The sequence below is a fragment of the Lethenteron reissneri genome, chromosome 25, assembly GCF_015708825.2.
Source record: "Lethenteron reissneri isolate LAM-NWPU_2019-01 chromosome 25, ASM1570882v1, whole genome shotgun sequence".
In the NCBI taxonomy this organism is placed as follows: domain Eukaryota; kingdom Metazoa; phylum Chordata; class Hyperoartia; order Petromyzontiformes; family Petromyzontidae; genus Lethenteron; species Lethenteron reissneri.
In genome coordinates this window covers 10,569,256-10,591,138 of record NC_083803.1, presented here as the reverse complement: position 1 = coordinate 10,591,138, position 21,883 = coordinate 10,569,256, and the positions used below count along the sequence as shown (strand labels likewise).

The 21,883-nt window shown below is 51.3% G+C and overlaps 2 protein-coding genes across 4 annotated transcripts in view; one reads left to right on the top strand and one right to left on the bottom strand.

The window, feature by feature from the left end:
* The first annotated feature begins 7,941 nt into the window (after nucleotides 1-7,941).
* LOC133347192 (activator of 90 kDa heat shock protein ATPase homolog 1-like) lies at nucleotides 7,942-18,144 on the top strand. The gene is given in 10 exon segments (XM_061559263.1): nucleotides 7,942-8,389; nucleotides 11,383-11,557; nucleotides 11,559-11,574; nucleotides 12,604-12,686; nucleotides 12,906-13,023; nucleotides 13,206-13,309; nucleotides 13,606-13,737; nucleotides 15,575-15,676; nucleotides 16,066-16,117; nucleotides 16,931-18,144. Coding segments are annotated over 10 exon segments (1,035 nt in total). The 5' UTR covers nucleotides 7,942-8,309; the 3' UTR covers nucleotides 17,104-18,144.
* Nucleotides 18,135-21,883, bottom strand: part of USP34 (ubiquitin specific peptidase 34) — a 79,853-nt gene continuing 76,104 nt past the window's right edge. For all 3 annotated transcript variants that reach the window (XM_061559254.1, XM_061559256.1, XM_061559257.1), the window contains exons 78-80: nucleotides 21,564-21,710; nucleotides 20,956-21,127; nucleotides 18,135-19,512 (exon numbers count right to left, since the gene is read on the bottom strand). In XM_061559254.1, coding sequence (XP_061415238.1) covers nucleotides 18,752-19,512; nucleotides 20,956-21,127; nucleotides 21,564-21,710 — 1,080 coding nt within the window. In that variant the 3' untranslated portion in view covers nucleotides 18,135-18,751. The remainder of the gene's footprint in view (nucleotides 19,513-20,955; nucleotides 21,128-21,563; nucleotides 21,711-21,883) is intronic.

The following is a 21,883-nucleotide window of genomic DNA, read 5'->3' as shown; positions in this document are numbered from 1 at the left end:
AGCCCTCCGGCTAACGGGACCTCGGGGAGGCTGACCCGACCTAGCCAAGGGTCTCGACCACTGGCCCACTCAGACCCGGCCCTGATAAGGACGTTGGGTCCGGGGATCTTCAGGGTCCTAGTCTTCAGGCGAGCTCTTCGGTCTTCGCCCGAGCTGCTCTGGGGTCCGACTTTTATGGGGCTCCCAGGGTCACTCCGCCCTTGGCCACGCCCACTCTCTGGAACCTTCTGGAGGGACCTAGATTGTTGCGCAATCCCCAAGCCCCCACTGGGGGCCTGGGGTGTCCACCTCCGGTTCCTAACCGCCCTCCAGATTGCCTGACCCACGAGTCCGACTTGGTACAGACCGGACCCGCTATTGCCCCCTCTTGGGCCCTGACTGGAGCTACATATTTTCCAGTGGTGGTGGCGGCGTATTACGGCTGACAATTACCCACCACACATGCAAAATATGCCAATATTCAAAGTAAGGTTTGTAGAGCTTTTGTTAATCCACTGCTGGATGAAGACCTACCCAAATCCATGTTCCAGTGCATGGTGGTGAATGGTGAAAGTGACCAGCACAAGGTCAGACGTCACTCGCCACCGATGTTAGCCGTGGCTGGGAATCAAACTCGGATCCGTTTTGCTTATACCACGGTGGCACTGTGCCACTGCTCTACTCCCTCACAATAATGGTACTTTCATTTGGTGCTCTGGAGGCAAATGATTGAACCTTGGGTTTTGGAAGAAGCCACGCAGCATGACACCAGCAATGAATAGAAGAATTGGATACGTGGAAAATTAAACATTCTGAAAATTTCTCCATGAAAATAGAAATCCTATGAGAGACACCGCAGGGAAATTGACTCAGGACAGCAAATGTATTATCGTCCTCTTGAGGGGTTAACAGTCCTACCCCAGTCTTCATTCTTCACAGCAAAGCAGCAGTTATAATTCACCACCATTCAAAACCACATTCGAGCCACGATTTCACCTGGCCTTCAATTGTCCTGCCTTAACATCAATTTCCACAAATCCCGCTGGGAAACATCGTCATCATCGTGCATTCGACCGGCATGCACACATTCTTATATTCATTCCGGTCGAGTCACCCACCATTCATCTCTTCACTGCTACCAACAAGGTCTGCACATGAAACGTAAGCCATTGTGAATTGTAATGACAGTAAATCCGCATTTTTCAGAGCAGTGATTGGGTCAACATTGCAGTGTGCCCCAGCAACCAAGGCCTTCAACGCTCTCGGTTAACCTGTGCTCAGCATGAGGCGTCTTTCTCTCTGCTGCTGCAGACTAGAAGTATCTTCCCACTGGATATCTTGCACTTGCCGGGTCTCCGCATCAGTTCACATCCAGGCTCAAGAAATTCCTCTTATGACCGTGTCTCTCTCTCTCTGTGAAATGTCTCAATTCCCACTTCTACCGGTCAAAACGGTCGCGTCAATTGCCTTTGGAGCATTCGACCCCCGTAATTTTCTGCTGTAAAAGTCATCAAAAATACCGTCACACTCACGACACTTTATAAAAACGATTATTTGTTTGCGCGTAAAAAAAACGATTTGCTCGAACATTTGAACCGCCTCTTGAAAATGAAAAATACTGATTTAGATTTTGCAAGCGGTGCCAGAGGCGTGATTTAGCGTGGTTTATGGCCCAAACTCCCTACAGCAAGATAAAACATTCTGGCAGCAGTAGTTACAGCCTTCAGTGAACACGTCTATAAAGCCTTTTGCCATGCATGGATTTCACTTTATGGAGCTCGCCCAAGCAAATGAGGTCCCCATCTTCTTATCTGCCCGTCATGAGCACTGCGGTTTCGCTGTTAAATGTATTGCACCGTAAGCCATTACATCTGCCGGGTTCATCTGGATACAAATTAAGAACATGGTAAATAAACCGCATGTCTCACAATGACCTCCGTCACCTCGATTCCATCCACGTGTCTCGACATCACCGCTTATCATAAAAAAAAAGATCGGGCTGTTGCTCTGAAGAGCGTGAAACCGTTGATCGATGCTCGTTCGGTGAAGGCTGTCAACCTTCCACTCCCAAACCTTCCACTCCCAATCCACAAGCAAGCCTTTCGCTGGAATCATCATCACCACCATAACCGTGTCAACGCCACCACGACTGCCAAGCTTCGCCCACAACGACCACGCGCCTCACCATATAAGCACGCACTCTCAATTGCCTCGCCGTAAACCCCGAGAGAAACACGACACGGATGAACATACTGTCAAGCAGCAGTCGTAAAGCTTGCGTAAGACACGTCGCTAAAATAAGGGATGATGCTCGACGACGCTCCAGAATAACAACGGAGTGGAAACCTAGGAATTGATCGCGTCTGAAACCACGTCCATGGGGAGAGATGGAGCGATGAAATCAGCTCGCGTGTAGGTGCCGTGTGGATGATTACAGCGCAGGATCGTCATAGATGGCGGCGGCGGCTGTGGGAGGCCTTAATCCAGAAGTGGATTGATCTTGGCTCATGATGATGATGAACAAAATGTCTCAAGGCCGCGTGTCTGAACTTCGACGTCTCTCGCCACGACATGCACGTGCCACACACCAACACCACGTGACTCACCCTCAACACCACGTGACTCGCTCACCCTCAACACCACGTGACTCACTCACACTCAACACCACGTGGCATCTCTCACCCTCAACACCACATGACTCGCTCACCCTCAACACCACGTGACTCTCTCACCCTCAACACCACGTGACTCACTCACCCTCAACACCACGTGACCCACTCACCCTCAACACCACGTGACCCACTCAGCCTCAACACCACGTGACTCACTCACCCTCAACACCACGTGACTCACTCTCCCTCAACACCACGTGACCCACTCACCCTCAACACCACGTGACTCTCTCACCCTCAACACCACGTGACTCACTCACCCTCAACACCACGTGACCCACTCACCCTCAACACCACGTGACTCTCTCACCCTCAACACCACGTGACTCTCTCACCCTCAACACCACGTGACTCACTCTCCCTCAACACCACGTGACTCTCTCACCCTCAACACCACGTGACTCACTCACCCTCAACACCACGTGACTCACTCACCCTCAACACCACGTGACTCTCTCACCCTCAACACCACGTGACCCACTCACCCTCAACACCACGTGACCCACTCACCCTCAACACCACGTGACTCACTCACCCTCAACACCACGTGACCCACTCACCCTCAACACCACGTGACCCACTCACCCTCAACACCACGTGACCCACTCACCCTCAACACCACGTGACCCACTCACCCTCAACACCACGTGACTCACTCACCCTCAACACCACGTGACTCACTCACCCTCAACACCACGTGACCCACTCACACTCAACACCACGTGACTCTCTCACCCTCAACACCATGTGACTCCCTCACCCTCAACACCACGTGACTCACTCTCCCTCAACACCACGTGACTCTCTCACCCTCAACACCACGTGACTCACTCACCCTCAACACCACGTGACTCTCTCACCCTCAACACCACGTGACTCATTCACCCTCAACACCACGTGACCCACTCACCCTCAACACCACGTGACTCTCTCACCCTCAACACCACGTGACCCACTCACCCTCAACACCACGTGACCCACTCACCCTCAACACCACGTGACCCACTCACCCTCAACACCACGTGATTCACTCACCCTCAACACCACGTGACTCACTCACCCTCAACACCACGTGACCCACTCACCCTCAACACCACGTGACTCTCTCACCCTCAACACCACGTGACTCACTCACGCTCAACACCACGTGACTCTCTCACCCTCAACACCACGTGACTCACTCTCCCTCAACACCACGTGACTCACTCACCCTCAACACCACGTGACTCACTCACCCTCAACACCACGTGACACTCTCACCCTCAACACCACGTGACCCACTCACCCTCAACACCACGTGACTCTCTCACTCTCAACACCACGTGACCCACTCACCCTCAACACCACGTGACTCTCTCACCCTCAACACCACGTGACTCTATCACCCTCAACACCACGTGACCCACTCACCCTCAACACCACGTGACTCTCTCACCCTCAACACCACGTGACTCTCTCACTCTCAACACCACGTGATCCACTCACCCTCAACACCACGTGACTCTCTCACCCTCAACACCACGTGACTCTCTCACCCTCAACACCACGTGACTCTCTCACCCTCAACACCACGTGACTCTCTCACCTTCAACACCACGTGACTCTCTCACCCTCAACACCACGTGACCCACTCACCCTCAACACTACGTGACTCACTCACCCTCAACACCACGTGACTATCTCACCCTCAACACCACGTGACCCACTCACCCTCAACACCACGTGACTCACTCACCCTCAACACCACGTGACTCACTCACCCTCAACACCACGTGACTCGTTCACCCTGAACACCACGTGACCCACTCACCCTGAATACCACGTGACTCACCCTCAACACCGTGACTCACTCACCCTCAACACCACGTGACTCACCCACCCTCAACACCACGTGACTCACTCACCCTCAACACCACGTGACTCACCCACCCTCAACACCACGTGACTCACTCACCCTCAACACCACGTGACTCACCCACCCTCAACACCACGTGACTCTCTCACCCTCAACACCACGTGACCCACTCACCCTCAACACCATGTGACTCTCTCACCCTCAACACGTGACCCACTCACCCTCAACACCACGTGACCCACTCACCCTCAACACCACGCGACTCACTCACCCTCAACACCACGTGACTCTCTCACCCTCAACACCACGTGACTCATTCACCCTGAACACCACGTGACCCACTCACCCTCAACACCACGTGACCCACTCACCCTCAACACCACGTGACCCACTCACCCTCAACACCACGTGATTCACTCACCCTCAACACCACGTGACTCACTCACCCTCAACACCTTGACTCACTCACCCTCAACACCACGTGACTCACCCACCCTCAACACCACGTGACTCACTCACCCTCAACACCACGTGACTCTCTCACCCTCAACACCACGTGACCCACTCACCCTAAACACCACGTGACTCTCTCACCCTCAACACGTGACTCACTCACCCTCAACACCACGTGACTCTCTCACCCTCAACACCACGTGACCCACTCACCCTCAACACCACGTGACTCTCTCACTCTCAACACCACGTGACCCACTCACCCTCAACACCACGTAACTCTCTCACCCTCAACACCACGTGACTCTCTCACCCTCAACACCACGTCACCCACTCACCCTCAACACCACGTGACTCTCTCACCCTCAACACCACGTGACTCTCTCACTCTCAACACCACGTGACCCACTCACCCTCAACACCACGTGACTCTCTCACCCTCAACACCACGTGACTCTCTCACCCTCAACACCACGTGACTCTCTCACCCTCAACACCACGTGACTCTCTCACCCTCAACACCACGTGACTCTCTCACCCTCAACACCACGTGACCCACTCACCCTCAACACCACGTGACTCACTCACCCTCAACACCACGTGACTCTCTCATTCTCAACACCACGTGACCCACTCACCCTCAACACCACGTGACTCACTCACCCTCAACACCACGTGACTCGCTCACCCTCAACACCACGTGACTCACTCACCCTCAACACCACGTGACTCATTCACCCTGAACACCACGTGACCCACTCACCCTGAATACCACGTGACTCACCCTCAACACCGTGACTCACTCACCCTCAACACCACGTGACTCACCCACCCTCAACACCAAGTGACTCACTCACCCTCAACACCACGTGACTCACCCACCCTCAACACCACGTGGCTCACTCACCCTCAACACCACGTGACTCACCCACCCTCAACACCACGTGACTCTCTCACCCTCAACACCACGTGACCCACTCACCCTCAACACGTGACTCTCTCACCCTCAACACGTGACCCACTCACCCTCAACACCACGTGACCCACTCACCCTCAACACCACGTGACTCACTCACCCTCAACACCACGTGACTCTCTCACCCTCAACACCACGTGACTCACTCACCCTCAACACCACGTGACTCGCTCACCCTCAACACCACGTGACTCTCTCACCCTCAACACCACGTGACCCACTCACCCTCAACACCACGTGACTCTCTCACCCTCAACACCACGTGACTCTCTCACCCTCAACACCACGTGACCCACTCACCCTCAAGACCACGTGACCCACTCACCCTCAACACCACGTGACTCGCTCACCCTCAACACCACGTGACTCGCTCACCCTCAACACCACGTGACCCACTCACCCTCAACACCACGTGACTCTCTCACCCTCAACACCACGTGACTCTCTCACCCTCAACACCACGTGACCCACTCACCCTCAACACCACGTGACCCACTCACCCTCAACACCACGTGACTCTCTCACCCTCAACACCACGTGACCCACTCACCCTCAACACCACGTGACTCTCTCACCCTCAACACCACGTGACTCTCACACCCTCAACACCACGTGACCCACTCACCCTCAACACCACGTGGCTCTCTCACCCTCAACACCACGTGACCCACTCTCCCTCAACACCACGTGACTCATTCACCCTCAACACCACGTGACCCACTCACCCTCAACACCACGTGACTCTCTCACCCTCAACACCACGTGACTCTCTCACCCTCAACACCACGTGACCCACTCACCCTCAACACCACGTGACCCACTCACCCTCAACACCACGTGACTCTCTCACCCTCAACACCACGTGACCCACTCACCCTCAACACCACGTGACCCACTCACCCTCAACACCACGTGACTCTCTCACCCTCAACACGTGACCCACTCACCCTCAACACCACGTGACCCACTCACCCTCAACACCACGTGACCCACTCACCCTCAACACCACGTGACCCACTCACCCTCAACACCACGTGACCCATTCACCCTCAACACCACGTGACTCTCTCACCCTCAACACCACGTGATTCACTCACCCTCAACACCACGTGACTCACTCACCCTCAACACCACGTGACCCACTCACCCTCAACACCACGTGACCCACTCACCCTCAACACCACGTGACTCTCTCACCCTCAACACCACGTGACTCACTCTCCCTCAACACCACGTGACTCTCTCACCCTCAACACCACGTGACTCTCTCACCCTCAACACCACGTGACCCACTCACCCTCAACACCACGTGACTCACTCTCCCTCAACACCACGTGACTCACTCTCCCTCAACACCACGTGACCCACTCACCCTCAACACCACGTGACTCACTCTCCCTCAACACCACGTGACTCACTCTCCCTCAACACCACGTGACCCACTCACCCTCAACACCACGTGACTCACTCTCCCTCAACACCACGTGACTCACTCTCCCTCAACACCACGTGACCCACTCACCCTCAACACCACGTGACTCACTCACCCTCAACACCACGTGACTCACTCTCCCTCAACACCACGTGACTCACTCTCCCTCAACACCACGTGACCCACTCACCCTCAACACCACGTGACTCTCTCACTCTCAACACCACGTGACCCACTAACCCTCAACACCACGTGACTCACTCTCCCTCAACACCACGTGACTCACTCTCCCTCAACACCACGTGACTCACTCTCCCTCAACACCACGTGACCCACTCACCCTCAACACCACGTGACTCACTCTCCCTCAACACCACGTGACTCACTCTCCCTCAACACCACGTGACTCACTCTCCCTCAACACCACGTGACCCACTCACCCTCAACACCACGTGACTCACTCACCCTCAACACCACGTGACTCACCACGCACCTCACCCCCCCCCCTCACCACGACCACGTCACCCCCGCACTCATCACAAGACACCGCACCACCACCACCACAACGACGACCGACCACGTGGCTTTGGCGTGACTTCTCAGTGCCGCGCGCTGATTGGCTGCGGGCTGCCGCCCGCTCCCCCCGTGTTGCCGGTTCGGGAAGCTTCTCTGCTTCCGGGTCAGAGGTGAAGTCGCCGGGCCGCGTGGTGGAGGTGGCGGCGCCGCTCTGCTCTGCTCGCCGCCGACTGCGACAAACGAGCAGCACCACCCCCCCGTCCCGTCCCGCTCGAACAACCTCCTCCTCACCTCACCTACCCCGGCCTGCTCCCTGGTCTCTGCTTCTCCGGTCGCCTCGCGTACATTCTCCCGAGCGCTGCGAGGAAGGAGCCGCTCCCGCCCGCCCGTCACCATCACTACCCTCCTCCTGCTCCTCTCCCTGCCATGGCCAAGTGGGGCGAGGGCGACCCGCGTTGGATCGTGGAGGAGCGCGCCGACGCCACCAACGTCAACAACTGGCACTGGTGGGGGCAGACGGTGTCGGGAGGGGGGGGGGGCAGTGAGTGGAGAGAGCAGCCGAGCGGCGTGGGGGCCTGGGAGTTGGGATAATTGGTGGTGGTGGTGGGGGGGGGGGTCGTCGTCAGGATTAAAGCGGACAGCAGCGGTGTATGCGGTGGGGGTGTTGTTGTTGGGGGCTAGGGGTGGCCTAGTGGCTGAGCGTGGGGGCTGGTGCAATAATAATTGACTGATAGGGGGGGGGGGCTGGGGCCGCCTTGGAGGCCCCTCACGTACGTGGCCTGTGGTGGTGGTGGGGGGATAAGGAGTCCTCTGGGACCAGAGACGACTCGGCGGAGATGGGCAGCGCCTCGGGACGCAGTGGCGCAACGTGGTGCGAATCGGCCTTGGTGCTAGAAGGGAAATGGGGCCTCTTCTCCAATGCCCCACCAGCACTACTACCACCCGCATCTTCTCAGCGTCATGGATCCCGGCTCCTGGATCCCTTCACCGGTGCTGTTGCCCTGAACGATTCCACAGCTAGGCCAATGGCACCAAGGGAGATGAGAAACCCAGGGCACCAATAATACTTGGGATATCGGGAATTACTACGGTGACCCGTAGGGGACCAGATAGAGATACCTGGGGAACCATCCAACAGTGACGACCTGGGATCTAAAGACTGCAGACAGAGGGATATAACATAGGTCATTGGGTGGGGTGGGGGAGAGATCAAATCGAGCTTTGATTTCGGAGCCAGAGGGACCTTGCTAGCTGGGGAACTACTCAGGATGCGAACCAGTGGGGTCACGGCAGGTCGGGTTACCACGGGGCTTCGGGGTCCGGGGAGCCTTTAATATTGGGGGCAGAGTGACAACGACACCGGAAGATCTTGAGACACAGTGAAGGCAAGGGGGGAACTCTGTTTCTGCCTGGGTGGCTAAGGGGGCGCTGTCCCACGGCTGGGAAGGTGCTAGAAGGATGGATGATGGGGGTGGAGGCGCCGTCGCCTTTTGTTTGACGACGTTGGGTTGGGACGGGTTCAGGGGGTCGTGGTTTGGTTGCCACTCCTCGAGGCTTGTGCGGGATTCTGGTGGGCGCGCCACTTTTCGTTGAGGTCCCATCACGTCCCCGGCTCTCAACATTGAAACGAGGCAGTGGGTGGCCGCATTGTTCGTGCTGAGTAACCATGCTGCAGCTATCCATAACCCAAACCCCCCCCCAACCATATTGCTTACCCAGACTCTTAACTAGCTCCTTAACATCAAGTCAAACTCTCTCTGCCTTTTACCGCCCCAACCTCTAAACCTGTCCCTTACTAACCCCAAGCCTGCGTCTTCCCCATGTTGCTGTGAAACTTATTATCACGGAGGCTTTCGCGACCAATATCCACAATATATTTTTTTTGGTTTAAATCGCGTAAATATAAATGTGTCGTTAAACTGTGTCGGGTGGTAACGGGTTTAACGACTCATTCATATTTACGCGATCTAACCCCCCCCCCCCCCCCCCCCAAAAAAAAATTAACTATACAGTATTATGGTTACTCTTAGGTTTTTTCGGTAAAGTCACGTAGGTAAAAATAAATAATACAAACAATATGAATAATAATATAAATAAAATTATAAATCATGACGTTTCGGAGGCAACACAAGTCTCCGTCATCAGGTGGGACTGTCACAGCTAAATTTACTGTATCACTTGAATCCTTGCAGTCACGAAAGCTTCAAATCTAGAAGTATTATGGTTGCTGTGCAACTGTTACGATTCGCCCCGGTAACACAGATGCTGTCGCACCGCATGGCCCAACACTGCCGCCGGTGCGGATGTTTTCCCCCGAGCGCCGCACATGCGAACACAGCGGCCCCTAGCGCCTGGAGCGACGCATTGACCCCGCGTGGTGTGGAGCTGAAGGGAAGAGGCAAGAGGCCGAAACCGCCCTCTGATCTTGTGCGGTTCCGCACGTCCAGGCATTGTCCCGTGCTGGCGAGCGTGAATGAATGGGAATAAAATGTTTGACTTGCAGGTGAACCATTATGGGAGTGCGACGTCCAGCCTACATATGTTAATGACCACGCATTGTCCTCTCAAGAGAACTAAATGATGGCTTGATACGTTCAATGAAACTTCAAGCAGCTTTGCAGCTACGAGAGAGAGAGATGAACTGTCCCTATACATTTGTGTTGCGTCATTTACACAGCTGAGACGTTTAGTCCAGAATGTGTCGAGTGCCAGTGGCTCATTCGCAGCTGAGACAGTCCTCATAGCAGTTGCTATCAGTTGGACAAAGTGGTGGCGGGGGAGGTTACTTGGTTACTTTTTAAGCACCGCAGATGGTAACGGGTTGGTTGGTGATGCGGCTGATGACATTCACCTGCTTGTGCGCAATGCTTTGAGGGCAGCGGGATGGAGAAGATATGAGATTGAGGAGCTGTTTTTGTTTCTCACCTTACCCCAGAAATACAGAGAGGCAGGCTGCTCCATCCCCAAAACCGACTTGATTGAAGCAATTCCTGAAAGTGAATTGTTTTACTCTTGTTTGCATTTTGAATGCCAGGCTGATTTCAAGCCAATACCATCGATTTCGAACATTGTCCAAATTCCTACCACAGTGCTTGCTCCGATGACAGGGGTTAGGCATATCGTTACGAGGGCATGTCACAATGTATCGATGAAACTTGAATCTTCTGCTCATAATACATGCATCAACTTGATTGCAATTTATACAAATGATATGGCAAAGTTGCACTTAGGTTAATGGACTGAACAAAACTACAAATGACACAAACTAGTAAACAAGTGTCAAGTACAAAGTAAACCATAAAATAATTCATTCCCGAATTAACAATTGAATCACTGCACCGGCATAATCGTTACTGTGTGGTCACACTCACCAGCAAGTCATGAAGGGGTAAAATATTTAACTTAGAAATCACTTTTTCTCCCTCCTTACATTTAGAAATTAAGACGCCGGTCCGTGTCACAAATGCACTTAACCCGCGCTTATTTGCGATGGGGCCAGGACGGAGCGGGATGTGACGCAGTGGTCCGAGATGCTCCTCAAGGAGCTGCTGCTCGCCGTGAAGGTGGAGGGTGCCCAGGGCGTCTGCGAGGTCACAGAGGTGACGCGCATCGAGGGCGAAGCTTCCTGCAACAACCGCAAGGGCAAGCTGATCGTCTTCTACGAGTGGGACATCTGGCCTCGCGTGGAAAGGTGGGCGCGCACACCTTAGCGACCCCAGGATGGCGGAGCGATCACACGCGCACGCAAAGCAACAAACGCATCGACTGCGTCGGGGTTTTGCGGTTGTGCTGCTCCCTTAACTCTCCCATGTTTTTTCGGTGTGATGGCCGACGATTCGCTCACGAATTCAGTTCCTGGAGAAGTTTTGGAGGACACGGAAAAATCGCATCAGAGAGGATCTGTCTTCTATCTAGCTACGAACCTGACAGGATGAGTCAGCATTTTGTTTTGCCCCCCCCCCTCCTCCTGTCCCCTCAACAGGCGGAAATGGCCACAGGGCCTTTCTGCCCCCTCCTGTCTGGAATCTTTTTTTTTGTTCCAAACGGAATCTTTAGAAATGCTGGCGCCAGGTCGGATGAGTTCATGGGCACAGCCTTCACACAAGTTGTGTTCACCTCGCGGGTGCTGTCGCCCAGCAACCCTATCTTAAAAATGCAAGTTTGTGCGCACTTTTATATGGAAATATATCTTTTTTCCAAAACAAATTGGACTGATGGCATGCTGCAATCTAAATTAGAGTTGCGAATGTCAAAAATGTGTGATAGCGTGTTTTTTTGTATGTGACACTGAACCTTAAACATTCTTGAGATAGCTGTTATTTTTTTTACATTTAGATTTTTCCACAACCCATAAACACATTGGTGTACTTTTATAAACAGTTAATTTGTTGTAAATATGAAATGGGAGTTTTATGGACTGTAAATGTGACTTCCCATAAAGTACTTGTACAGGGTGTGACCGAAGTCTATTGAAGAGTTTCTCTGAATACTTTTAACTCTTAATTTGCTGACCACATCTAATAGCCCTGGCGCTACCCCGTTCACTTAATACATTTGGAGCAAACATTACGTTCAAAAATACACCACGATGGCAGTCAGCTTTTGTATGGCGTCTTGAGTTAACACTGCATTGAGAAGCTACACAATCCAAATTGTGTGTAATCCGTAACTAAGCACAAAAAACATTTCTAAAGAAATGAAAATGTTTCTGCTCACAAAGGGACATCAAAAACCGGAGTGAAGTATAACGGCATCGTGAATATCCCCAACCTCTCGGAGGAGAACGACGTGGACGACATCGACGTAAGTGGCACCTCCAGCCTTCTTGGCGCATGCCTCGTTGTCTTGCGACACGTACGCCACATCTCCCAGCGTCACGCACGCCTGCGTTTCCCAGCACGAGTGTGCGGTCGTAGAACCACGGAAGAGATTTATCCTTCTCGTCTAGCATTTATTAAGTTACTGATTTTCGATCGTATTCTCAAAGCAGCTGCAGAAATGTATCTCGCGAATCCCCCACAGGTATCGGTGAGCTTGAAGTCAGGCGAGCCGGACACCGACCTCCTGCAGCTCATGAGGAAGGCCGGGGAGGTTGGCATTCGTAAAGCGCTCGCCGCCTACATGAGCAAGGTGAAATCAGGCAAGTCGCGCTCGTGTGGCTTCGAACCAAAGAGCGTTAAACATCGCCACGGTTGGTTGTGACTTGCCTTGCGATGGTTACGCCGTGCAATTTACATCCTCGAGGCCACTCGATGTGGAAGAGCGATCGTTCGGTAATTCCCGTAATTTCCACTGACGTACGTACGCTCGCGCCTTGTGCAGAGTTCACTCAAGGAATGATCCTGCCTGCCAAGGATGGTGCTCCAGCAGAGAAGGACAACGGAGTTCAGGCCCCAAAGCTCAAACTGGACCCAGTGAAGAAGCAGGTATTGGGATTTCCTGACTTCTCCAAAGTCAGGGGGTCACAAGTTGGCAGGAAGGAGGAGGGTGACCATACAAAAGTGCCTTAGTCAAAGTCGCCACGAAGCTTGAAACTTTACTGCATGAAACCTTGGCCCCTGTCAGGACTTCAACAACCCTGTACGTATAAAAACAATAGGGTTGTAATATCTTAAGTCGTGAACAACAATCAAATATAAAAGCGCGTGAATGTTATACTTCATCATCAGTGGATGTGCCAAATGAAACGTTAATCTCTTGTTGGTGTTGAATGTTTCCAAAGGGAGCAGATGGTGGTGGGTCCATCCCAAAGGGGCCGGGCAACGGCGGGAAGTTCGAGACTTGCCGCGTGAACCTGAGCGAGACCTTCACCACCTCGCCCATGGACCTCTTCCAGGTCTTTGTGCGCCAGGAGGTATGGTCTAGCACTACTCGCGGTTAGCGCGCTGCACTACGCAACTCACCCGGTGACCCGAGTTCCATTCCCGCTCACGGCCAACACAAGCCACGATTATCTGAACCGGTCCTGGGACTCCCCTAGGTTGAGTCAGCCTCAAATGAGTACCGGGTGTGCTGCGTAAACTTCGCCGCTGGGGAGACAAAGGCAGTCAGGCGTGGTGCTGGCCACTCATCCATTAGTGCGCTGTGCTGGCCTTCATAGGTGCTCGCTAAAAGCACTTGCTCAACATCTAAGGTTATACAGGGGATCTTTGTCTTTGTGAAGTCCTGAACCGATGGAGTTCCATAAAGCAGTGCGCTTGAATTGTAGAGAATTACAAAGGATATTTAAAAGTTGTATTTTTATTGTCATTGACAGGACAACTAATGTTATTGGATTTGACAGTCGCTTTGTGTCTAAATGGTTACATTAAATGGTAACTCTTACACCAGCTGATTAGAAGAAATAATGTTGATGTGAATCGTAATGATCTGTGGCTGGTGCTGAGTGGATGTGTGTGTGCGTTTGACATTTCAGAGGCCAGACTGGTGGATGTAAGTGAAGGGCCATTACCTAAAACATTGTTATATGTTTCCATTTAAGGGCATTATTGGCGTATGTGAGATTTGTTATTTGTGTACCACTGCCAGCATATTACAAATTATTAAAACTTGAGTCTGTCTTGTGACATCCTGTCAGTGAGTCATCGACACTTCCTATAGCCTCAAAGTAGACCTTGGCTCCATAAGAGGTTTTTTGGGTTGGATCGCGTAAATATATAAATGTGTCGTTAAACCCGCCACCACCCGACACAGCCAACTAGTAAGGGTTGTCACGTAAACAGAACGTGGCCAATTCGTCACTTGTACAGCACTCCAGTGTGTTGGAGAGCCAAGCCACAATGTTTACAATTTGAGTACGACGTTTCGCCAGGTAATTACAACGAGCTTCATCAGGCGACAGCCAGATTTGTGGAGAAGTTCACCTGTTTCGCTCCTTATATAGAGGCGTAGATGTGGTTACAAAACGTCTGCGCTCTTGAGTCAACGTACATTATGCATGAGCATTATGCGGACCCATTGATCTTGTCCTTCCTGTCCATTGTGTGTATTAAAATGGCCGTACCAACAGTAATCGCTATTGAAGTATGGTGGCCTGTATAGGCATGCATTTAAACAATGTATTATTGTACCTCGGCTGGCACGAGTGCTGTGGTGACGTCACTCCCAGTGGCTAATGGCAGCTGATGCTGTATGTGGGGTGTTGCAGTGACGAGATGTTAACTCCCTCGCCTGGGGTGCAGGAGGTCGTGGGTTTGATTCCGACCTCCGGGTCCTCAGGTTTTTCCCTCCACATTTAGAAACATGCATTTAGAGTATTTGGCTGCTCTACATTTTCATATAAGCCACTTTATTGAGCTATCATTTGTGGCGAGGTCACTCCTGTAAAAGAGCTATATAGCTGTGTCAGCCTTACCTGGTAAAATAATAAAAAATGCATGTGCTTGTGGGGAGTGGTAGTGTAGTGGTAAGTGCGCTGCATTACAAACCCAGTGATCCAAGTTTGATTCGCGCGCACAGCCACTAACGACTTACCTAAACCAGTCATGAACCTCCCATAGGTCGACTCAGCCTCAGCTGAGTACCTGGTGCCGTGTGTAAACATCACCAAAAGGGAGACAAAGGTGGACATAGTGCTGGCCACCAAACCTCCTGGCGTGCGATACCGACGGGAATTGGTGCTGCTCGCTAACAGCACTTGCCCCAAAAGTCTGTTGAGGCTATATGACGGATCTTTGCATTGTGCTTTGCAGCTTGTGCAGGCATTCACACGTGCACCCGCTGAGGTGGATCCCAAGCCTGGCGGAAAGTTCAGTCTGCTCAACGGGAATGTCAGCGGTTACTATGTGCAGCTGGTACGCGGTTCTAGAGAACATTGCACTCACCAGAGTGGAAACACTCTTACCCTTGAACTCAACAACACTCGTCACACGCATCCTGCCAGCAGTTCGTATTTTTGTTATGACCAAATTCACTTTTAAACGGTCACTGCGTTGCACGCTTTCAGATGCGGTTCTGTGGCCGTCTGGAACGCTCTTCCAATATTCAGAGGCCATTGAAAACTAATTTCTTTAAAACTGCTTTTTGTGTGTAGTTTGTTGTCCTTCCCCCGCACCTCCGATTAGCGCGGTTGGCTGCGTACGGTGCGAGAGTTCAAACATACATATTTCTGCGAATGTTGTAATGGCCTCGGTTGGATAACCCTGGCTGTAGCAGTTGCGTTATGCTTTTTGTCACTTTCCAGGTCCCCAACGAGAGGATAGTGATGAAGTGGCGGTACAGGACGTGGCCAGCTGGTGGGTGACGGAATGGGCGCTGTTCTATGTTTAACCCGACGTCGTTATCTTTAGCGCCTAGTGTGCAGTATCATGGTCTAAAATAGGAAGACCACTTGCGTCCAATTTTCACATTGAATATTAATATTGTTGTACCTTAAAATAATAGGCACACTCAAGTGACGCATGCGTGTTTCCTAGTCGGCACAAAAACCTAAAAGGTAAATGCGTGTTTAAATAGTTAATTTTAAAGGGTTTGATATTCTGACAATATGGGCACTGCAGTTTTTCAATGCAAGGCTGAGTCAGATACCAGTGTTCACAAGGCCAAAAGTAGATTATTTTGGCCTAAATTAGTTTGATATTTTGTTGGACCAACCACTATCTTTTATCTAAATCTGTTGACATTTACAAAAGTATCCATGTGCAAACTCGTCATTAAAGATGAAGCAAATGAATGGATTCCGCCGTGTACAAATAGTACATGACGAATGCTAACCAGTTCTTTTAGCACAGGATGGGCATGTAAGGATTCAAACTGCTTCATAATTGTCCTGATTTGGGACCAGTAACAAACACCTACTGGAGGTGAATCAATGCGTGAGCCGACGTGTCCATTTCCCAACAACAGGCGTGTGCGTTTCAAAAAATAAGATTCTTGCAAGCAAATTTCGATGCACTTTATGGCGAGCGCAGAATGTTTTAATTGACGAATAGGATGTGTCGTACACGCTTCACAGCGCGAGCGTCAATGTAAAGCACAGCGCCTTCCATGCTTGTGCGCTGGCCATGGATGACGGTTGCTGTCGCTGCTGTGCGGACTTGCGCGAGCAGAGCACCACGCAGACGTGACCCTGGTGCTCACCGACAAGGGGGTGGAGACGGAGCTGGCGCTGTGCTGCGTGGGCGTGCCCACCAATGAGGAGGAGTTGACCCGTGATGGCTGGCGCCGCTACTACTTTGAAGGCATCAAGATGACCTTTGGTTACGGGGCCCGGCTCTACTAACTTTGACACCACGGGCTACGAATGAGGGATGCGTGCAGCCGAACGTGAACTATGAACACGACAGAACGTCCATCACACACGCAGGTTCATTTAGTGCAAGACTGCTGCTAAATGAGATGTGGAGCACAAGCGGATGGAGATGAAGCTACATTGCCACCGTCGGCTTTACTAAATGCCACCTAACTGAAAAGAAATGCTACGTAATAAATGGTTCAAACAGCAGACCATAGCACAGGCGCTGTTGGTAATGAATGCAGCGTTTGGCAATGACGATGGCCGTTTCAAATTTTACACTGCCAAAGCAGTTGTCCAGGTTCTAAATTAAATTGATCCAGCAAAATTGTCATGCCTCAAAGAAGTCAATGATGTCCCACATCTGATTTATGCAGTATTTAGCTTTTTCATTTTATGTATTCAGATGTTTCGCATATCGGTCAATTTCATATCTTAGGAAAAACAATGGTTGCCCCTAAGCTATAAAAAGCATGACTTGCATTGGACCTTTGGAGTTTGGAGCAGATCTCCGTGTGGAGGAAGATTCAACCGAAGTATTTGTATACAAACCTAGGCTGTGTCCAGCAAACAAGTTTGAAGCTTCGATGAGCATAAAGACTTGCATTTAAGAACTTGAGCCCTGTTTTTGTTCCAATGTCACTGCAGCGCTATTCTTAAATATACACCACTCAAGTGCTCCAGTGACTTAAAATCATTACATTATCTTTGTGAAGCTTCAAACTTGTGTTGAAAAGCAAGTGAAATGGGCTCCAAGGTCGGTATCTACAAGGCCAGAGCGATTTGTTGGGGTTTGCTTTAACACTGGCAGATGATGAACAGGAAAAAAGTACTTCAGGATTTGTGCATTTACTATGAAACAAAGTATCCCTGTTTGTTAGTCTGTTGTACATAATGTTTAAGCAAACAACTGAGGTTTTCTACTGCAGTAGAAGGAATATTTATGGTGTTTGGATCATGATGCTTGGCTAACATTACCACGTGTGAAATTTGGAAATAATCAACAAATAAAGGCTGTGTACAAATTTATCTTTAAAGGGTCATTTTTATTTCCACGAGAGGAAACATTATCAAACACCACGTCATTTAAAAAAAGGATTCTTAACAGAATCAATTTACCTGTGGTTGGTATATTTACAGAAGCTCACAGGACAAGGATTTTTGTCTACAGGAGGTGCACATAGAAATCATCTTGTACTGTTGGCAACGGTTAAAAACAAACCAAAGGAAAAATATTGGGGTAATTTTAACACATGAAAACTGTGCACAAAAACCAGGCCATTGAAGCATAATTTAAAAACAAAACACGTAATATGCGTGAGCAAAGCAGAGACCAAATAAAATGTTCGTGTTTTCTCTACTCACCCACGTTTAGTTGGGCCCAACCACGTAAGCACCACTACATTAGTACTGTTTTAATAGTAAACACTGATCTATTCACACACACAAACGCACAACAACAGCCTGCCACGTCCAACATTAAAAGGGGCCCACCGCAGACACCAGGCTGTGATGCGTGTTGCACAGGAACAGCCAAGAGGGGGGAGAGCGCACTTCAGAATTTCTCTGCAAGAGTGAAACCAGAGTCCGATGAGATATGCCCACGTTACCCACAAAGTAACGAGCCCGTGGCCTGTCAGGAGGTGGACTTGAGGATTTTTCCTACGATGGCAATGGCTGACTCGATGGTCCGGCAAAGCGCCTCCAGCGGGTCGGGCTGTCGCGTGGGGCTGGGGCTGCCTCTGGAATGGCTGCGGGTTTCGCTCGCCATTGCCGACTCGTCGCTGTTCTGCCGCGCCGTCACATCGCTGCAGTTTGCCTCGTCGCCTTGCCCATGCGCTGCAGAGGTGCTGGAGGTGGCGGAAGTGGCCATGACATCCGAAGGTCCATCTGCAAGCTTTGCCGCTCCCTCGCCAGGAGAGACCTCGGTCTTCGCGCCGCTGTCCTCCACAGCTACCTCGCCGCCGCCGCCGCTGCCATCGGCGTGCGCCGCTCTCGGGGAGTCTAAGCGTTCCGTGTCGGCCGGCCTGAACGATTCCCCGTGTTCGCCCTGCGCTGCGTCTGCCAGAGGCGCGTCCTTCCTGGTGGCCGCACCGCCCTGTGCCTCCATCTCTTCGCTTTGGTTGCCGTCCTCCCCGCCAGTCGCTGGAGAAGTACCAGCCGGCGTGCGGTTCGCCTCCGAGGGTGCGGGCACATGCTCGGGGGCCAGGGGGCCATCGTCCTGTTCCGTGCCGGGGTCGATGAGCGCCGACTCGCGACTCTCTTCAGTCTCGGCGCCGCTTGGGCTCGCCGGGGAGATGGGACCTTTGGCGAGGTCGGCGTCGGCCGAACCGCTGCTGTCCCGGCTCACTCTCCGCCGCTTGTGCGGGGTGACCCCCTCCTCGTCCGAGCTCAGGCCTGTCCGCACGGCGCATATGCGACATCATATTATTTACTATTGGAGAAAACAATTATTGTAGGCGAACTAAAATGAACTAGAAAGTTATCCAATGTCTTCAGGATTTGCAACTTTGAGCAATGAGCAGCGAGTAAAACTTTAGTGCGACAACTGGGTTCTTATATAAACACCGGCCTTGTTTTGTTCATTTTGCTCTTCATTAATTCACAACCATTTCAAACTCTAACCTTTACCGCTATCATGTACGAAAATACATGTTTGTGTTATACATTGGTATTTCATTATAAGACCTGACTATGCAGTGTCAGTCGTGCGAGTTTAACCATACGTCACCACACTGGTCAGTGTGAAATAGTGAAAGGGGGGCCCAGTACTGATTCAGCTATCACTCACCACTAATATTAGCCATGGCTAGGAATCAAAATTAGGTCGCCAGCTTCACAGTGTACTGCGCACACCACTGTCCCACAGCTCGACTTCATGTTACATCATCCACACTGAATCAGAGAGTACCAAATTCCAGGTGTGTGGCAACCGCAGCCACAGCATTACACAAGTCGCATTAAAGTACATGCCAACACGTTTTTCACAAACAGCATATCTTTCATATTTGAAGACATTGCGTAAAAGCAGTAAAGCAAACGTCAGCCTAAATTAAAATCTAATTCGTAATTTCACATATAGCCAATTAACTACATTTCCATCCAGTAAAGTTGTAGTCACACAGGTCTCACACGGCCCTGCAACTACGCCACTGCACGTGTAGATTGTGAAGGTATGCGAGTGAGCTCATTGAAAGCCTCCACTCTGGTTTGTACCCCCATCAAGACATCCTCCTGTCTCTTAAGGCCACGATACACCAGGACAATTGTAGGGAAAAACTAGCCAGCAAACACAACTTGTAACGTTTGCAGCACCGTTTTTTTAATTGTAAAATAAGTAGTTGCTCAATTATGGATCGTTTCTACCCCCAGTGGGCAAAGGGATGGCAGCTTCCAATCAGACAGAAGGTTACCGATAATTGTGTGTTCTGTAGATCAAGCACTGCTCATCAAACACACTTTAAACAAACTCAATGTTCAGTGGCGTGGCAGAACCCTCTCACTATGCCACTGTCGTACGAACTTTCTGCAATCGCTCAATGCAAAGGCATTGTCAGTGACAATTGCTGGTAACAATTTCCATGAAATATTGTCACATATCATGCTCTTCAGGGAGTCGTCACGGTGTTTACATGACCTGCCTCCTGACCCTCTTACTCTAATGTAGCTTTTCAAATTCATTTTCATAAAGAACCTTGGGATGCACTTGCATTTATAGACGCTATATAAACGTAAAAAACTGTAAACAAACAACCCTAAATGCACTCTGAAGCCAAGAGGCCTGATAGCCAGGATCTCTCTGTGGGACGCGATGCATCCGCTTTCCCCTGTCGACCTTGCCTTTTGCGCTGCCAGAGGCGACCGCCTGCTGCTGCTCGCGTTGCCGCTCGCGCTGCTGCTGCTGCTGCCATGCGCGGCATCGGCCCAGCAGCTCCTGCAGCGCAGGCAGCAGCGCCGGTTCCAGCTGCCGCGGGCACTGCACCGACAGCAGCAGGCAGAGGGCTCGCAGGTCCTGTGTCCCCGCGCATGCGCACACACACGGGTTACAACACATCACACCAGCACGGCATGACCAAGCCTTAACAAAGAATCAGCAACCAAGGTACAGATGCGACAATGGAGACAATACAGGTGGCATGGGTGAGACTATTTTAATGACGTTAAAGTTGATTCTTGAGCAAAACTGCGAGGCAGATCATGACAATTAAACTGTGGGAAGGGTTAACCAAAACAATCATAGCATGGTGCATCTAAAGCAGACATCCATGCTGTTGACTTCCTACTCCTGTTTAAGTCCAAACTCAAAAGAGCTTCCTGTCCTCGGCCTATGAATAAATAAACATTCCCATCGTTTCTTTGCGAGGGCTCGAGACGCGGCCGCAATTGAATGATGTGCAAATCTGCATCGGTGTTGTGGGAGGGAAGCGTGCGCGCAAGTGTGGACGCACCCCGTTCATGCTGGCGGCAAGACGAGCGGCGTCCGCGCGCTGGGCGAAGAGTTCGGGCTGCAGGCTGCCCTGCTCGCTCACCAGCGTGTTCACCAGGTTCGTCAGCAGGTTCGGGCAGTTGGAGCCGGACAGTATCTGGTTCTGCACCTGCGGGAAGATTTGATTTGATCCGTATCATTTGAGTAATTTTCTCTTTTCCAAAGCAGAATTAACTAACCGCTCGTGCTGGTGTAGTGATGTGTATGCATTGTTTTCACAACAGCTTTCCGAGTACGGTCGATGTCTGCAATTGAATGGAATTAAACATGTGCAGCTCCTGT